Source organism: Hypomesus transpacificus, chromosome 3 (genome assembly GCF_021917145.1).
Source record: "Hypomesus transpacificus isolate Combined female chromosome 3, fHypTra1, whole genome shotgun sequence".
In the NCBI taxonomy this organism is placed as follows: Eukaryota; Metazoa; Chordata; class Actinopteri; order Osmeriformes; family Osmeridae; genus Hypomesus; species Hypomesus transpacificus.
Window position 1 is genome coordinate 10,119,593 of NC_061062.1, and position 17,838 is coordinate 10,137,430.

Here is a 17,838-nt window from a genome sequence, read left to right on the forward strand (position 1 = left end):
GCCCTGGGCTTCATCCCAGTTCCTGCCTGTATCCCTACCTGGTTCTGCCTAATGTCCTTAGTGCAAACACAAACAAGCTCCCAGTAGCCCAGGAGAAGCAGGTGCCCCTTCAGTAGGATAAATAAACAGTTAACTGGGATGCCTGATGAGGGTCGTTTGTTTGCTTCTCCATTGGCCCTTTGCTGCCGAGTGTTGGGATAAACATGAATTATTGCTGATAGCATCGTCAAAGCCCCCTATCAAGCTCCTGGGGTGACCTGGAGAAGAAGAAACCCCTCCAGTGGGATGAAGAAACAGTTAGTCAGCACCCAGGATCACTGGCGTTTGTTTGCTGCACAGTGCCTCTGTTGTGGCATACAGTTTGACTTTGAATATCACTGATAGCATCTCTAAAGCTCCCTAACTAAGGAGAACTGCTGTTTGTTTTCCCTCAGAGTGTTTCTTTTCAGCCTCTGATCGGCCTAAAGCTGTTTGCCGTGGATTTAAGGCTGAGCTTAGAGGGAGATGTGATCACTGTGTGCTACAACAAACTGATGAAATCCTTCTGCTCCTCACCTATTGCTTTCTTCAAGTCACTACACTCTGTTTTTATCTATTATTTTGTCATAAGTTTTTTTAATGACGTCTTATACAATCTCTTTCAATTGTTGTTGTTGCAATTCTTGGTAATTCTTCTACTTTCTATTGTACTTCGGTAACTGTGAAAACAAAGTTTGCCTACACTAGATAGTCTGATACCAAAGCCTATTGCCTATTGTTGCCAACTGATAAAGATCCATAATTGCAGTGGCTTAAAAAAATTATGTCCTTGACTTGATTGTAAACTCTGGCAAAGTACATACTTTACATATCGTCTACATGTATGAGTATGTGTTTGGCTAGAAAAGGTTTGTATCACCGATGACAATTTATTAAAACATATTGGACTACAATAAAATTGGCGGATCAATTTATTTGCATACTCCAATCAGTTCATTGACTCCTAACCGAGCCCACTGGTGGACCAATGAAAAGTACAACCAAATATTATTGACTATCAAGCCCCTCCCTTCAGAGCTTTGTAATCCAATCCGATGCCCTGTCACAGGTAAAACCGGCCTCAGATTGTCGGTATATCCCAAAAAGCGAGAAAAGCCGACAAAACCCGTTCTTTCACAGACACTTTTGCCGTAGCCCTCATCCTGCGTCGTGATTGAGTTTTTCAGGGCAAAGAAGACGGATCGGATTTACAGTACCAACTAGAAAGTCCAGTTCGACCAAGCGAGATGTCACAGGAGCATGACAAGTAAGTGTTTTCATTCACCTCTGGAAGTCCAGAAGAATCAACGTGTAGCCTATTATAACCAGGTCTGGTGCAAAATGCCCGACCGATTTCTTTTTTTACGGTTTTGAGAGATTTGTCCACGTTCAGGTGGATTGTTGTCCCACAACCGTGGCAGAGTTTACCTTTACCAGCCTGCCAAAAGGAGCAGGCTTTTGTCTCTCAACATCTTCACACGGTGTTGGGATCCGTTCGTGGGAGAACCGTTTGAGGCTTATCGCAGTTTCACCTGTCATGTTCATGCCTGCATGGCGCACAGGTGTATCCACCTGTCGTGCGAGTCGGAGCGCTAGTTCCAAGTAGCCTAGTCTAACAATTCACCGTCCCGTGAAATTGCTGGGTGGTTCACTATTTGATTTCGCTTACAGTTATGTAGTTAGCCTTACTTTTGTTTGTTCAGGAACTGTTAATCGTCACTGCAAGCGTTACAAAAAAATGTGGGTTTAAGGTTTTTCTTGTCAAATTAATAAATGTTGGTTTACGTTGGTCTACTTGCGTTTGGATTAATGTTGATTTGTTTAGGTTATAGACTATATAGCCTATCACATTTTATTATAATAAATGTATCACTGAAACAAATAAAATATTTCAGTATTTATTTAATATTCTTTCAAAGAATGATTATACGTATTTTGTAAATTTGAGGGCATTTGCAAGGAGACTGTTGACACCAGTGAAATCGTACACCTGTTAGGCGTTGGCCCCTATAGTAAGAAAGACAATGTAAGCAAGCTTTCTCTTGTCTGACGAACAAGGATGACATTTTTACTTCTAATTTCTAAATTTATACTTCAAAAAAATCTGAAATCTGAAAATTGTACTCTTAAAACGTAAGAGTAAACATTTTTTTTTATAAAAAAATAAAGTTTAGTTCAGATCAGAAAAGAAAAAATACAAATAAATGATAAATGGTTTTGAATAAATACGTGTTGTAATTGGGCCGGCCGATTTTTCCTCAACAACAGGACTATTACATTTCTGTGAGGGACATGTAGGGCCTATTCTCTTAACCGAGTTTGCATGTCATCAAATTGTTATTGCCAATGAATAACGGATCTATCGGGTTGCAAATCCCTAATACCTCCACACTCGACATTTTGTCAAAGAAACAATTAGATATAGGATTACTAATTGCTAGTTTACATTGACCATTCAGAGAATAAGTATTTGCTTCCTTAGAGACCACAATCTTTGATCGTTTTCTAGTGGCAATCGTAAACTCGCTTTGTGTCTTATGGATGGATAAAATGTTTTGGTTGATTGTCCCCATTATAGGCATTAGCCATTTGGAACATTTTAATTGTTATAATTTATGTAGAGTAATTCGTAAAACGTTGTATTACTATGAAAGTAGAAACTTTTTACATAGAGTTATGTTATATCTTACTCTACCCGCTTTTAAAAATCCCTAAATCCTGCTGGCTTTCTCTACGTTATCACTTCAAAAGTACGTTCTGTAAAAAAGAAAGACTAAAAAGAACAGTTCCTCCTGCTCGACCACCTGACTTTTTGATTTATCTAGAGACATTGGTAAGTTGACCTTAGGAATGTTTACAGTTGCGTGTGATAGGCCTGTGCAGAGGTGGAGGAAGAGGAGGATGAGAAGGTAAATAGCACCAGGAAGAGAAAGGGGAGGAAGATCAGCCTTTAGTTAGTTCTTCTACAACAGGTTTCCTTGTGAACAACAATGGTCACACTGACAGGAATGTTCCAGGTAAGATCTTTCTGTGTAGATATGTCAGGTTAACTGATTAAAGCAGTCACACTGGAAGAGCCAGTAGAGCATCTCTCTGAATGCTGTCATTTGTCAGATGTTGAGATTTCTAGCACAATCACAGTGTCACTACTAGTTAAGCAGGTTCAGAACAGAGAGAACACTGCCTTGTTGATCTCTACAACCCGTTGATCACTTAGAAACAGGGCTTGATTGATTGTACAGGCCTTTGCTCTGTGGATTTTAGATTGAAGTCCTTGCTCAATATTCAGATCGCTTTTTAGACTGAAAAAGGTACTGTAGCAAACCAGGGCCATATCCGCCATTAAATGTATGATGTCACCCCCCTACGTTTTGCATTACAATACATCATTCCATTGGTGCTAAAAGTCTAACCAGGAACACTTCATTGACCTACCCGACCCCCTTTCTCCCTATCTTCCTCAGTAAGCGTGCGGTCCTGGTACTGCAGAATGAGCCAGGCTATGGTCAGCGCCGGAACTTCACCACAGAGGACGAGGCCTGGAAGTCCTTTCTGGAGAACCCGCTGACTGCCGCCACAAAGGCCATGATGAGCATCAATGGAGATGAGGACAGCGCTGCTGCTCTGGGCCTGCTCTACGACTACTATAAGGTAACGGGACCACCAGAACCCAGAAGGTTGGAATGTAGTTCTAACAAGTTCAAACTTTCGAGTCTTAATGTCCTGGATCCGGCTATACGTCGGCTTTGGAATTTAGGACTAGAATCTGGAAAGTTAGGACCTGTTTTGAGAACATGTAGGCCCTAAGACTATAACTATGAGAGTATGAAAGTACAGGGCATCAGAGCTGAGGGTTCCCTGAGGCCCAATTCTTGCATGTGACCTCCCCCCCTCCCCTCCCCTGCCTTTCCTGTTTCTGTCAAAATAAATGAAGCATATCCCCCCTTTTCAAAATAAGAGATCAGAGAATGCATGGTTGAAATGCAACAAAATCACGTGCAGTCTGTGCCAGGGCTACCCAGCTTCATATGTGTAAACACTGAACTGCCCATTTAGACAGCAGGCTTTTGCCACTGCTGCTGTGCTGTGGTCAGACTGACAGTGAACGGCTGTGTTTACCTTCCCCAGGTGCCCCGGGAGAAGAGAACAATATCCCAGACCAAGACCGATGTGATGGGCTCTGATGTGGATCCTAACAAAAGGTAGCATCCCTTTTCAACAACAACCACCATGGTCATAGCAAGGGAGAGGTCTTTCGGGGGCTGGTGTTTGTGTGTGTGTGTGTGTGTTGAGTTAGACAACATTTGAATAAACAGATTTTTGGGCTGATATTAATCTTTCATCTCACCCCCAAACCGTGTGGCCTGAGTTCTTCTGTTGTGGTTGTTCACATTGCCACTGTGTTCCAGACACCTGATGCTTCCTCTCCAGGAGTCCCCCATGGCGTCAGACAGCAGGATCCAGGTCCTGAAGGGCCCCTTCAACATCCTCCTCCCCAACCAGTTGGCCCAGGACAAGAGGTTATCCTTTCCCCCTCCCGACACCACAGTGACCGTCTCCATAGCAGCCATGCCAAACTACCCGGTGAAGACCGAGGTGCCCTCGAGTGGCTTCTCCGTGACGGTGCCCAACCACTGCGGAGGCGAGCAGGACGGCCATGCTTCCATGTTCGAGCGGCAGCTCGCCCAGAGCGGATCTCACCCCCACAGCCACAGCCAGTTCAGCCCCAACACCCAGCCACGCACGCCCGACTCCACCTTCACCGAGGGCTTCAAGGACGGTTCCCAGGAGGTTGGTTGTACATGGGGGATCTAATACCCCTAACTCCAACCCCCACCATCCCTTCACCCTGCATTACCCCCCCTCACCCCCACCTCCACCCCCACCACCCCTCTTTCAGATCTCTCCCCCCAAGACAATGGCTCCTTCACCTGATCCCATGGAGCCAGAGGTGGGCTCAGGCTTCCCTGGTTTTATTTGAACATGCCAAAATAGCGGCCAGCATGTTATTATGCCATTGTCTGGCCAACACAATAAAGTGCTGTACTTTTCTCCTACAATAGCCAAAGCCCTTTCTCTCTCCCCTTTCTCTATCTAACCTGGAGGGGGATTACCTTAGAAAGGGATAACCCAACAAAACCCCCTTACACTGGGAGAGGAGGAGGGAGGGACAGAAAGTAGGGATGGTGGGAGGGGAGCGAAGGGAAGTGGTTTGTTTCCTTGTTTCCCCTTCAGTGAGCGAGAGAGGGACAGTGAGAACTAGAGAAGAGGAAGAGCAGAGAGTGAAGACCACGTAGCACTTCATACCTGTCATCCCATCAATGCTCTCCAATAAGAACATATACTAAAGCTACTGCACTGTACTTGGGTCATTATTTATAAGAAAGAATCAGAAAGTGAAGGAATTGGCAGGGTTTTCAGACAGACCAAGAGACAGACACAGACAGACAGACCCTTAATCAGTGATAACTCAGTAGTATGCAGTAGCAGCCATCTGACATTGGTTTCTCTTTCTCTCTCTCTTCCTCTCTCTCTCTCTTTGTGTGTCACAGGTGTTCCCGTTCCCAGGGGATCTCCAGTTACGCATGGCCTCCATCACGCCCGAGGACTACAGTGTGTTTGACACCGTGCAGGGGTAAGCCCACAGCCCGCCCGCCCGCCCGCCGGCCCACCTTCTCCCTTGGCCATTCAGACCCTGATACGAGACTCCCGAGAATGGCCTCATTCAGCAGCGCCACTGGGGAGACACCAGATCAGCCCTAGTGTGAAAGTCACAAAGCCACCACAATAGCACAACAATGTTATCGTAGCCAATGTGACATTAGTCAGATTTGGGGTCATGATTTAGCGCTATTCAAATGTGTAGCCCCACAAGCAGTGCAATGGCGATTCCTGGTTCAAAGTGGGTGATGCGTGGAAAAAAAAGTGAGGTGTTGAAGGGACAAAGACTTTAAAGGGGAACTGTTTTTGGACCAGGGATAACTTTGAGTACACTCTGGAGGCGTCCAAGTCTCTGCGTCAGAAGACGGGTGACGGAACCATGACCTACCTCAACAAGGGACAGTTCTACCCCATCACACTCAGGGAGATTCCAAACAGCAGTGGCCTGCACCACCCCATCACCAAAGTCAGGGTAAGAGAGATGTGCGAGCGTGTCTACCCGACTGTTCCTTTGCATTGATTGCGTGTGTATGTACTCAAATCCAATTGTTTTCCTGTAGCCCTTTTTCAAAGCAACATCACAGAGTGCTTCACATACGCCCATAGAACTGCCCCTCAACCAACCTAAACCCTCAAGGGTTAATGTTTATTGTATATATTTGAGATTCCGTGTGTGTCTTGGTTTTTCCAGAGTGTGGTGATGGTTGTGTTTGGGGAGGAGAAGTGCAGAGACGACCAGCTCAAACACTGGAAGTACTGGCACTCCCGACAGCACACGGCCAAACAGAGGTGTCTGGACATTGGTAAGACGCCTTGACGAAGCCTTCATGGACCAACTGAGAATTGGCTCTTTATCGGCTCTGCCGGCTGCACCTCGCACTCCTCCCTTGTCCCTGATTTAGTTTAGTCCTGGCGTGATTCACTGTTGATTGCTGGCTTGTTGTGCAACCGTCATCCTCCATTTCCTTCTGCCGTGTCACATGCTCCCTCTGTCCCGGCTGAAGCTGCATGCCCCAGCTAGCTACACACCAGGAAGACAGCCAGCAAAAGAGGCTTGCTCGCACATACACACACACACACACACATGCACATGCACACACACACTCACACATTGACACATGCATACCTTTTTAGTTAAAGCACATCCGCAATTGGTCATACTCTAATAAACTCATGTAGACCCATGTACCTGATTGGATGGTTGAGAGAAGGGTTGCAATAATGACCTTGTTTGTTGACCCTGTGTAAACCAGGCTGGGTGCTGTCTAGAGCCAAGACAATAGAGCAGCTTAAAGCCGTGTATGTGGACTGATCAATCTCTCTCTGTGTGCGCTCTAGCTGGAGTGAAAGAAGAGCTTAGTTCTGCTTGGGAATTAAAAGTATGTTGTCTGATAGGTATGGTGGCCCTGTAGGTGAGAGGGCACTGCTGGTGGGTCTACCTGTTGCTCTGGGAGGAACATCACCCCCCTGAGGAGCCCCAGTCGAAATCAATGCTGTTCATAAACCCACTTCTCATTCCTCACACCACCCAAGCTTTCTTCTGACTGTTTAGACACCTTAGACCCCCTCAACTATGGCCGCAGACAGTTCTTGAATTCTGTTTTGGTCTTTGTCCTTCTCAGCAGACTACAAGGAGAGCTTCAACACCATCAGCAACATTGAGGAGATCTCCTACAATGCCATCTCCTTCACTTGGGACATGAACGAGGAGGCCAAGGTGAGGCTGCAGAACACACACTGCCACTCCCAGACCAGGTCAGTTGTCTAGATGTCCATCCCACTGGATGGACATCTAGACAACTAGGACTACTTAAGGACTTCAAAACCCACAAAACCTTTGTTACAGGTCTTTGTGGACTGTGTTGAGATTTTTCCAATGGATTACCTGGAAGTGAATACTTTGAGCAGAAGAGGAGGTTTGGGTTCTCAGTGTAATTATCTAATTTCCAAGAATTTATAGATGGTGAAAATCTCCATATAGTGTTAAACACACTCTTAATCTGGTAACTCCACAACCCAACACAGCTGAAGACAATTCCAAAAGATAACATTTGTTGTGCGATAGAAAACGGTGTCAGGTGATGTTCCAACCAATTTGTCAGAGATCGCCTGCTCCCTTTCTATCGCTTTGTTTGGAAAGTGGTTTGGAAGGTCGCGAAGGAGTCGTACCAGTCTTTTCTGGGGCTGACCCGTTGCGTAGAGACGCAAAAGACGTAAGTTTCCAGGCGTACGTGTGTTTGTCTACTGTCGAGGGACGACGTTCTTAACCCGATACCTGTCACCCCTATTGTGGCTTAAAGTGATGGGAGTGTGGGGCGTGTTGCAGGCAAGCCGTGTTCAACAATACGAGCTGGAATGAGGAAACCCAGCAGGGGGTAGAGGGCTGGAAGTAACTGCCAGGATGAAAGCCTGTCCAACAAGAAGAGAGACAAAAAGAGAGACATCATTAATAGTTAATTCAGGAGGAAAAAAAAACAGATGAGAGGAGACGTCTACACTCCAGACCAGTTGGTTGGGTTTTGTTAGTCAGAACCTCGACTGTGCAACTTTTCATGTTTCTCTGCTGAGCTTGGGCTGTTAATGGGTTTATTGTTACCTGTGAACCGTGATGGCTAAGACAAGCAGGCTAGGATAGGCTAACAAAGAGTGGAGCAGACAAGTTGGTGCCACAGGGTGAGCTTGTGTGTGTCCCTAAAAAACACACACGCACACACACACACACAAGCTCATATGAAGGACCGTACACACACACACACACACTACCAGGATGTGGATCTGCTTTACTTGGTGTCTCGTGGCCTGGAGCCTGTGTCTATAGGATGTTCATCCTTGTATGTTTTCATCTGGTGTACACACACACACACACACACACACACACACATACGCAGCACCTGTCTATTTGAGCCCCAGTCCTGCCAGGTGTAGGATGACATTGAGAGGGATGTGGAAGACTGATGGGACTACTTTGTCTTAGAGCGCGTGCTGCTGAGTGTAAATAGATGCTCTCTCTGCTGTCGTTGGGCCCTTGGGCTATTTGAAAGCTAAATGCAGAAGCCGTTTGTTTAACGGACATTCAAAGAGGGAGCAGCCTTTACTAAATGTTTACACTCTTCAGGCCTCTACCTGACTGGAAACACACTTGCAATTAGACAGAACTTTTTGTGTGCTTGAGGTTTGTGACCATATGGTTTATATCCAGCTAGTTTTGATCATATCATTTAATCACAATGTCAAAAGTCCAAGAAGGCAAAGGGATATGACCTCACTATGTATGAGATGTTGTGTAGACATTTTGGCTTGTTTGGCCTTCCCTCAATGGAAGGGTGAGTCAACGTGTGATGACCAGCCTCACCCACAAGAGGGAGACAAACACTGAGGTCTGTGGAGCAAGCTTGACAGGTGCCACAATTGCGCAACACTCAGCCTATTGTTTTGTCGGGTCTTACCAGGGACAGTGTTCCTATAGTTCAGTAAAGGATGTCAAGCATCAAGTAGACACACATTGATTGAATCAGAATTGTAAAAAAAAATTTTTTTCTACTCTACTGATGAAGCTTGTTATCCCAATGTTATTAAACTCTCTCCTCTCTTCCCCTCCTCAGATCTTCATCTCAGTGAACTGCCTGAGCACAGACTTCTCGTCCCAGAAGGGGGTGAAGGGTTTGCCTCTGAATCTGCAGATTGACACCTACAGCTACAACACCCGCAGTAACAAGCCCATCCACCGGGCCTACTGCCAGATCAAGGTGTTCTGTGACAAGGGAGCCGAGAGGAAGATCAGGGACGAGGAGCGCAAGCAGTCCCGCCGGAAGGGCAAGGCCACAGACCTCAACGCCACCCTCGGCAACTGTGAGTGACCACGGAGTCCTCCGGAAGCAAACCCAAGCATACACACACACATAAACACACAGACTTATCGGTTTCTCTTCGGTTCCGATAGTTGTGGACGTCAAAGTGCCCCTCCTTCAGAAGCGCAATGATGTCACCGTCTTCAAGATGATGACGGACTTTGAGACCCAGCCAGTCCTGTTCATCCCAGACATGCACTTCTCCAACTTCCAGCGCCATGTGAGTAGCCCCCAAAACAGGCCGAACCTTACTGGACCCCATCCAGAAGGCACATAGACTACTCCAACGCCACCCTCAGCAGTGTCACAGATGCCACTGTGTCAATATCGGTTCCTCTTTCACTTGCCCTAAGCAAAGGTTGGGTGTTGGTTGCTCTGACACACACACCCAACTGATCTCCCCTCATAAACACCACTTGAGCCAGCTAATGCTAGCCAGGAAATGCTAGCAGTGCGATGGCGCAGGTGGGTGGTGTTTACACTGTGGAACAGCTTTAAACTATCAAACTCATTTCACACAAGCCCCTTTCAGCAAACACAAACCCAAGCTATTTGACACATCTTTCCTAGACTATTAATCAATATTTAAATGACTAAACTTAACTCTAACCCCAACCCTAACTCTACCGTGAGAGGTGGACTAGCTAGATTGTCAGCTGCAATATGAATTCACTAGGATGAGTGATGCTGGACATTGATCACCTGTCTCTTGTGTGAGTGTCTCTGGCGTGTGACCAAGCAGTCAGAACCAGCTGGCAGGGGTCAGGGGTCAGGGTGTCAGCCAGAGACACTGACCAGACACCCTGTCCACTGAGAGAGGGAAAGATACTTGGATGAGATAGATTCTCTCTGAATATAGACAGTTTAGCACACAGCTGCTGACGCTCCTCACGCCAGTCACCCTGCCTGGTGTCTGTTGACTATCCACGGATCCCATTCATTTGATATACATCTAGATAGTTACCAATGGGTTCAGTTCGCAGTTTGTTTGGTTTGTTATGCTTGTGGGCAACGTCACGTGTAGCTTTGGACTGCAGTTGCACAACCACCTGAGCGAGGAAGAGGAGGAGGGGCGGGCGGGCGGGGGGGAGCAAGGAGCAGGTCAAGGCGACCAAACAGTCTCCTCTGCCAGATGGCTGGAACAGTGTGATCCAGAGAAGTGCGCCAGTCCCTGCCTTTATGGCCAGGGTGGGTCCACAAGCCTCCGATAGGAGAGACGGAGATGGCATTGGCAAGTGTTCCCTGAAGGAAGGATATGACAGGAGGCTGCTGGACCGATTCAATGTAGATTGAATCAAAACAAATGAGGGGATTTGTACCGGCTGCAATTTGTTTTTCGAAATCTCAGGGCAAAAGAACTGAGTCGAGTTGGGAGGGAGGCTGGTGGGAGTGAGAAGATGAAGGGTGAGGAGGTTGGGGGAAGCGGGGGGTCAGGGGTGTAGACACCTGCATCTGAGGCATGCTGTGCCTGCATGTCTTGTCAGGTGTCATCATCTCTATGATGACATCATCCCTCCCCCAGGTGCCAACCGCACCTCCACTTCTGGACTTCCTTACACTGACCTCTTCCTGGAACGTTATGCATACACATTTCTGATATCCAAGATGTTGCAGGGTCACCAGGTAGACTCGTTGAGTAAGGCTGTGCAGAGCGTCTGTGTGAAAAGCAGTATGGGGTTGCCCCCTGTTGGTTGACGGCGGCGCTGCGGTTTTGCCCTGGATCAATGAGTTCACTGACTCCACAGAGCCACAAGGCGTTTGACCTGCAGAAAACAGACTGAGCTCAGCTGAAAATAACCCTATCGACTGTTTACCTTTCTCTGCTTTTTTTCACTGGGTTGAGGCAAAATTGAGGTTTAGGGGGAAATAATGTGTTTTGGTGCATGCTGACTGAAGGCTGAACCCAGAATGACAACCTAGTGAACTCCTGGTTGGCCAACAGCCAGTCAGTTATTATTAGGAGGGTGAACGGGTTTCCTGTGGGAGAGAGCTGGATTGATTCTAGACTGGTTCCTGCATTATAGAAGTAATTTACAGATAAGGGCTGTTACATACCTGTAAAAGTGGTTAGTATTGACCAGGACCTGGGGATAAAGGTTGGGAGGTGGATCAGACTGAGAAAGCTATGAGATTGACCCTGAAAACTGGGTTCATTGATTTGGGAGAAACATTTCTCTCTTTTGCACTGCTACAATAAACGTGTAGAGGAAGGAAATGAACAGTGCTAAAAATATCACACAAAAAACACACTGAACCATACTGCAGTGCATTTGTGTGTCGTCTGTGGCTACAAGCCTGGATATTTCAGACTCTCCAAAATCTCACTTTTGTTCATAAGATTATAGTGTATTTTTATGAAAATATTAGCATCTGTTGTGTTTGATGTATTATTCTAATATATCCCTCTTAAAATGAGGTGATCATGATGCACAAAGTAGGAAATCATTCTTTCATAAGATTGCATGTGCCCATCTGTGGGTTTTCCTGCAGCTTAACTTCAAGTTCAAGTTCAAGTTCAAGTCTTTTATTTGTCAGGTGCACAGAGCAACACAAGGTTAGACTGGGCACTGAAATTCTTAAGACAAGACAACGCAAGCACTTGGCATAACATAACATATAAGTACACAGAACAAATTTACATCTATGCTGAGCTTAGATAAGTGAACTTCCTAAATATACAGATAGCAATAAATAAACGACTATACTAACCCTAACACTAAAACTTCCTAAATTACAGATAACAATAAATAGTACGCTATACTAACCCTAATACACAAAAAAAAAAAAAAAAAAAACCTGTTACAACCCTATAAACTAATCTAACCTAAATGGAGTACAGTGCAGTAGTGCAAATTTACAGATCAGTGACTTTGTCAATGACCAAACAGGAGCCTGGTGGCGAGGTACAGTAGTGCAATGTTACTGAAAGAGCAACCAGTAGCTGAAAGTGACAGTGTATAAGTGACTAGTGTGCAGTAAAAATGTCCATATCAGTGTCCATTGAGAAGCCTGATGACCCTTGGGTAGAAACTGTTGTCTTGATCAATAATTTAATAACCTATGTCATTGTGCCCTTTGTCCCTGCAGCCTTTCTCTTCAGAAGATGGTGAGGACAGGTGAGTTCCTAAAAAACACTGATTCCATGCTCATTTAGCATGTCATGACATTATATTGGTACTAGAGAAGCAGGGACTGGGGGAAGTGCATGGGCAATTAAAGAAAGACCAAATCCAGCTCCTCTAGGGAGAAGACTCCACTCTGCAGGAAGCTTCTAGGAAAGTGCGTGTGTCACATGGCCTTTTAGCTGGTTGTTTTGGTCTTGGCTACTAGAAAATGCTTGGAAAATCATAGGTAACACTGACAACAGAGAATGATGGTGCATTCATGTGGATGTGTCTCCATCAAGCTCTGGAATGAAGAGGCCATACACTGAGGAGGAGTTTGGGTCCGCTCCTAACAAGCTGGCCAGACTAGATGAGCCAAAGAAAGGTAAGTGTGTGTGTGTGTGTTGCATCATTCTATTTATGTTACTGTTACACGTGCCTATCAGGGGTTTACCCTCCGTGTAGGAGAGGTGTGTGTGTGTGTGTGTTGGTGATTGAGACTAGAAAGTCTCACTGCCCCTGGGAGGGAAGGCAAGGAACTTGGCCTTCAGGGAGAAAGCCATAACAACCGCCCTAGACAAGCACACACATACATATACATACACACACACACACACACACACACACACACACACACACACACACAGAGGCATGGTGCCCCCCTCCAATAGCTTCCCTGACACAACTAAATACACATCCACACACCCCCTCCTCCTATCTTTCCCTTACACACACAACCCACACACAAGGACATGCTCTTTAGCCTACATCCAAATATGAACACACACTCTGTTCTTTGGGACACACAGAATAACATTCAGGTTATACTTAGGATAGTTTCCTGTGTCACTAATGCAAAAAAACATGAAGTCAGCAATAACACAAAGGCATGCTTTTTATGCATTCTTACATCACTGAAAGGTCACTTTTGCCTCTGTAAAGGTCTTGAAAAACATTCTTACGAAACAATGAATGTAGTTCTTTTTCAGTCAGTTTTGAGGTTATTTTTACTGAAAAATTATATTTTTCGGAAGTGGTAGATTTGTGTGTGTGTGTGTGTGTGTGAGTGTAGCTGGCCATCTCTGTGTTGTGCAGAGCCTGGCCCTTATCTCCACATTGGGCCTGTGCTGGACCAGGCAACACAGTCTGGGTTCAGGTCAGGTGAGGCCTATAGACCCAACCTGGACCTGGACATGTGTATGTTTGTAAGCCTGTATATGTGTGTGTGTGTGTGTGTGTATACTGCCCCTCACAGTGTTTCTGCTCTCCCCATAGTCCTGTTGTACGTGCGTAAGGAGACGGAGGAAGTGTTTGACGCTGTCATGTTGAAGAACCCAACCCTGAAAGGCTTGGTGGAAGCTGTAAGTTCCAGTGGCATCAAACTCCCAGCTTGCCTCAGCCACACCAAACCTTGAATCCCTCAAGGTTTGGTGGTTGCTTCTCCATGCAGGGTTAGATCTGGGCTCAAGGCATGCAGGGTTAGACTCAATGGGTGTGGTGTTATTTGAGGACATGGGTGGGAGTCTAACCATATCCTCCAGTGTCTCCACACCAGGGTGGGTGGGTCTGTTTGTGGCAAAACCTCCCTTCGCAAATCCCCCTGCCTGTTCCTTTCTATCTCTGTCTCCCTCCCTCACTCCCCTTGCTTCTCTTCTTCCTCCCCCTTTCCCCTTACACCTCTCCATCTATCCCTTTTCCTACCTCTCTCCCTCAGCCCCTCTACCCCTCGTTTGCTCACAGTCTATGCTCCCTTCTAACCAGAGGGGTCTGTCTGTGTGTCCGGGGAGGGCCTCTTAGCAGAGCGGGGTGCTCTCTGCTCTGGGGGAACTCTCCAGGGTCCCCAACCGCCTTCAGCACAAGCCAAATGAGTTGTGACAGGATGAGGCCTGGCCTCTGGGTGTTCTGGGGCGGGAGGAGGGGGTGGCCGGGGGGCTCTGCAGGGTGGACCGGAGAGAGGGGTCAGGAAGGTCACATACAGTAGGACCCTCAGACAGGATGTCCAGCGGAGTCTTCCGGAGCAGAGCAGTGGGGGGCGGGGTGTTGGGCTGGAGGAGACCAGGCTGGAAGTGTCCCTTCTCTCGACAGTGATGTAACCGTCAGAGCAACAAGACGTCAACAGCAATTTGCATCATGTCCACTACTCATTACACAGCAAATACAATTTTAAATTGTGTACCCGAACAGTGAGAGGGGATGAATGCTTCAATCATTGCACGTCTACTATTTGTTGATAGTGTCCCACTGGTATTGATGGCACTGATCTGCTATAACCTCTTTTTTTGTTGAATTTTGCTAAAAGGATTTTGTTTCCCCTAGATTTCAGAAAAATATGAATTGCCATTGGATAAAGTGGGGAAGGTCTACAAGAAATGCAAGAAAGGGTAAACAAACACACAGATACATGTGATTATGAAGAAGATTTATCCAAACAAACACACTTAATAACACATGTTACTGAAACCTCTATCTGTCTCTGTGCCAGGATTCTGGTCAACATGGATGACAACGTTATCAGGCACTACTCCAATGAAGACACCTTTCAGATATCCATGGAGGAACTGGGGGGAATGTTCAAGCTCACCCTCACAGAGATCTAATTGGCCCAGAGGTGAAGACACGTGACTCTCCTTAGTCCAATTAGATGAAGGTATTGGAGAGGTGGGCATCCAATCAGTGAAGACTTGTGGTTTACATACCTAGCTACTATGCCATAAGCCCACACAACAAAAATAGACAGGACTTTGTCTCGACAGTTAATAGTCATTAATACAATGTGATAGTGAATGCTATTCAATAACATCACTCACACCAAGAGCATTTGCTGTGGATACAGTATGTACAGGATTGACATTGATTCCTTTTTTTGTTGTTGGTACTTTTGTAAAGATTTTGTGATAGTTTTGTTTTATAAACGTAATGCATGTTAGTTCTTTTGTTCTGTACAGGATGTTGTGTGGCTATACCTCATGCTATGCAAACACGTTCTCATTTTCTTTGTATTGTAATGGAATATGTCTGATAGAGAGACAGGTGGCACTGCCACTGTTCTGATAGGTGATGTTGCATGTACATATAGCATGCTATCTCCTCTGCTCATTTGCTCTCTCCCCGTCTGAAGCCATAGCACTGACAATGTCATTCTTGTAATTAATGGGATTCTTAGCACACAAATTGACACACTGCACACAGGTATTGTGTTGAACCTTAAGCAGACTGTGTGAACTCCCTAAGTTCAGTGTATTGATTCCACTATAAACATGAGTGTTTAGTGTGTAAACTGACTGGCTATCTGGCTGTTGGGACCATGTACTACATGTTCCATGTTTTTGTTGTGTTAAAACCAAGATTATACTATAGATGGAATTGGGATTGATGTGGGGGCAGTCATTTTGCTAAGAACCATTTAGAACATGGCCTTGATGTAAGTATTAAGAGAAAGTTTGTATCTACCACTAACTCCCATACTGATAATGTTCTGGAGATCTAATCCTCTTGGTCTGCGATTTAAGTGCAATATGATATTTAAGCTCAGACAACTAGATTGACAGTTTTCTTTTTCATGTTTGAGCCTTTTAAATACATATCAAATGACAAAACATGATACTGACCTTTAAACATCTTGAAAAACATCTTGTATTTTCACAGGTTTCTTTTTGTATTAAAGTACTTAATGTGTTTATATTTATTAAGCCATGGGGGTGGGTTCTTTTTTTATTTTATTTTTTTACAGTATACAAAAATATATATTACTATTATTCTTAATATAACGTTTTTATATTACATTTTCCTACAATTCAAGCATAGTATTTACAGCAACCGTGAGAGAGAAATGTTACTTGTATGCGTGCATTATTGAACATGTGTTTTTAGCGGAGAAGATAAGAGGTGTCTCCTGTATGTAATCTAAAGTGTCCAATAAAAGCTGCAATAGCTTGTCTGGTTGGTATTGCTTGTGGGGCCTTAGCAGAATAGCCTTCAGCTCCAGAGCACACAACGGTAGATGCAGCCTTGCATGATACACACAACCCCAGATGTCTGGGCAGCAAACACAATGAATCAGGTATGACATCACATCCTGGCCACACACTCGCTAGCCAAAAACCCTCAGACGTTGTGTCCTCACCCCCTGAGTTTTCATCCCCACACGACCAGATATGGTAGCCCTGGACATTTTGGGGGCACGTCCACACCTCTCGTTTTCAAGGAAGATTACAGAGCCGCTGAATAGGCATTTCAAATCGAATTCCACCACAAAGCCACAGCTTTTTCTGTCTTGCATTTAGCTTGTCCCTTACATAAAGATTATTTTCATTTTGGAAACTAACCTCCAACCAAGCTTCAAGCTACAGTTGACTGGAAGCGCATCAGACTATAAGTGATACGAGTCAACAGCAATCTGAGTACAGCAGATTGTCGCAGTAGTTATCTGCACCACATAGACAGCCCTGAGGAATGCCAGAGTGTCAATGACGTCTGTGGTCACTTTTGGGGTAATAACCCAAGCACGAGGATAAATTCCACGAAAGCAGTCTAGGCGCGGTGGGTGGGTGGATCGAGGTGTAAACCATTTCTGTCAGAAAGGGTTTCTGGGTAAGGAGAAAAGGCCTGAGATGGACAGAGGTAGTTGTACTTTAACCAGCAGGCCGGGAAAAGCCATGCAACTGGCACAGCATTGGAGCACTCAACCATCTGGTGCTTTGGGCCTATCTCTCCTTCTCCCTCATGGCGTGTCCCTCTGTCCTGGCTCCGATGCCGGTTAGGCAAACCAGAGAGGCCAAGATTTTAGTCATGTTGTCCCTCTTTTTCCTCAGTATTCTGTCTCTATTCTCTCTGTCCTCCTAATCTCTCTGTATTTCCTCTCAAGGAATCGAAGTAACATAATATCTTATGTAATAGCTTATATATATACGGTAAGCTATTATATAATAAGATATGTATATATGTCTTTTTTTTTCTTTCTCTCTCACCCTTCTTTTGTTTATCCATTATTTGGCTGGATGATGATTCACTGGACCCAAATGATGTTCTCCATCATAGCTCCAGTTGGCTGCTGTCTAGCTAAGTTGTCTCTGTCAGGTGTCCAAGTGGCCAGGTGTCCCTGAGCTCTGCTCCAGACCGCTCCGCTCGCCCACTGAGGGGGGGAACCCTAATGGGATTTATTTCACCCTCCACCCCTTCCTATTGCTATATTTCCCTTCAGAAGTCAC

General features: G+C 45.5%; 1 protein-coding gene across 1 annotated transcript; it reads left to right on the forward strand.

Moving 5' to 3' along the window:
- Positions 1-1,093: 1,093 nt before the first annotated feature.
- On the forward strand, positions 1,094-16,566 carry grhl1 (grainyhead-like transcription factor 1). The gene is made up of 15 exons (XM_047018418.1): positions 1,094-1,285; positions 3,483-3,669; positions 4,147-4,220; positions 4,428-4,809; positions 5,571-5,653; positions 5,995-6,151; positions 6,371-6,482; positions 7,302-7,396; positions 9,282-9,528; positions 9,620-9,747; positions 12,615-12,643; positions 12,934-13,016; positions 13,907-13,992; positions 14,948-15,012; positions 15,114-16,566. Exons 1-15 carry the CDS (start codon positions 1,266-1,268, stop codon positions 15,226-15,228), a joined length of 1,863 nt encoding a protein of 620 aa, XP_046874374.1. The 5' UTR covers positions 1,094-1,265; the 3' UTR covers positions 15,229-16,566.
- The last annotated feature ends 1,272 nt before the right edge of the window (positions 16,567-17,838 follow it).

Excerpts from the sequence above, each read along its gene's own strand:
- grhl1 (XM_047018418.1), top strand. The coding sequence starts at position 1,266 with ATGTCACAGGAGCATGACAA. Across the intron at positions 4,810-5,570 it reads TCAAGGACGGTTCCCAGGAG|GTGTTCCCGTTCCCAGGGGA; the intron begins GTTGGTTGTACA and ends TGTGTGTCACAG. Across the intron at positions 5,654-5,994 it reads GTGTTTGACACCGTGCAGGG|GGATAACTTTGAGTACACTC; the intron begins GTAAGCCCACAG and ends TTTTTGGACCAG.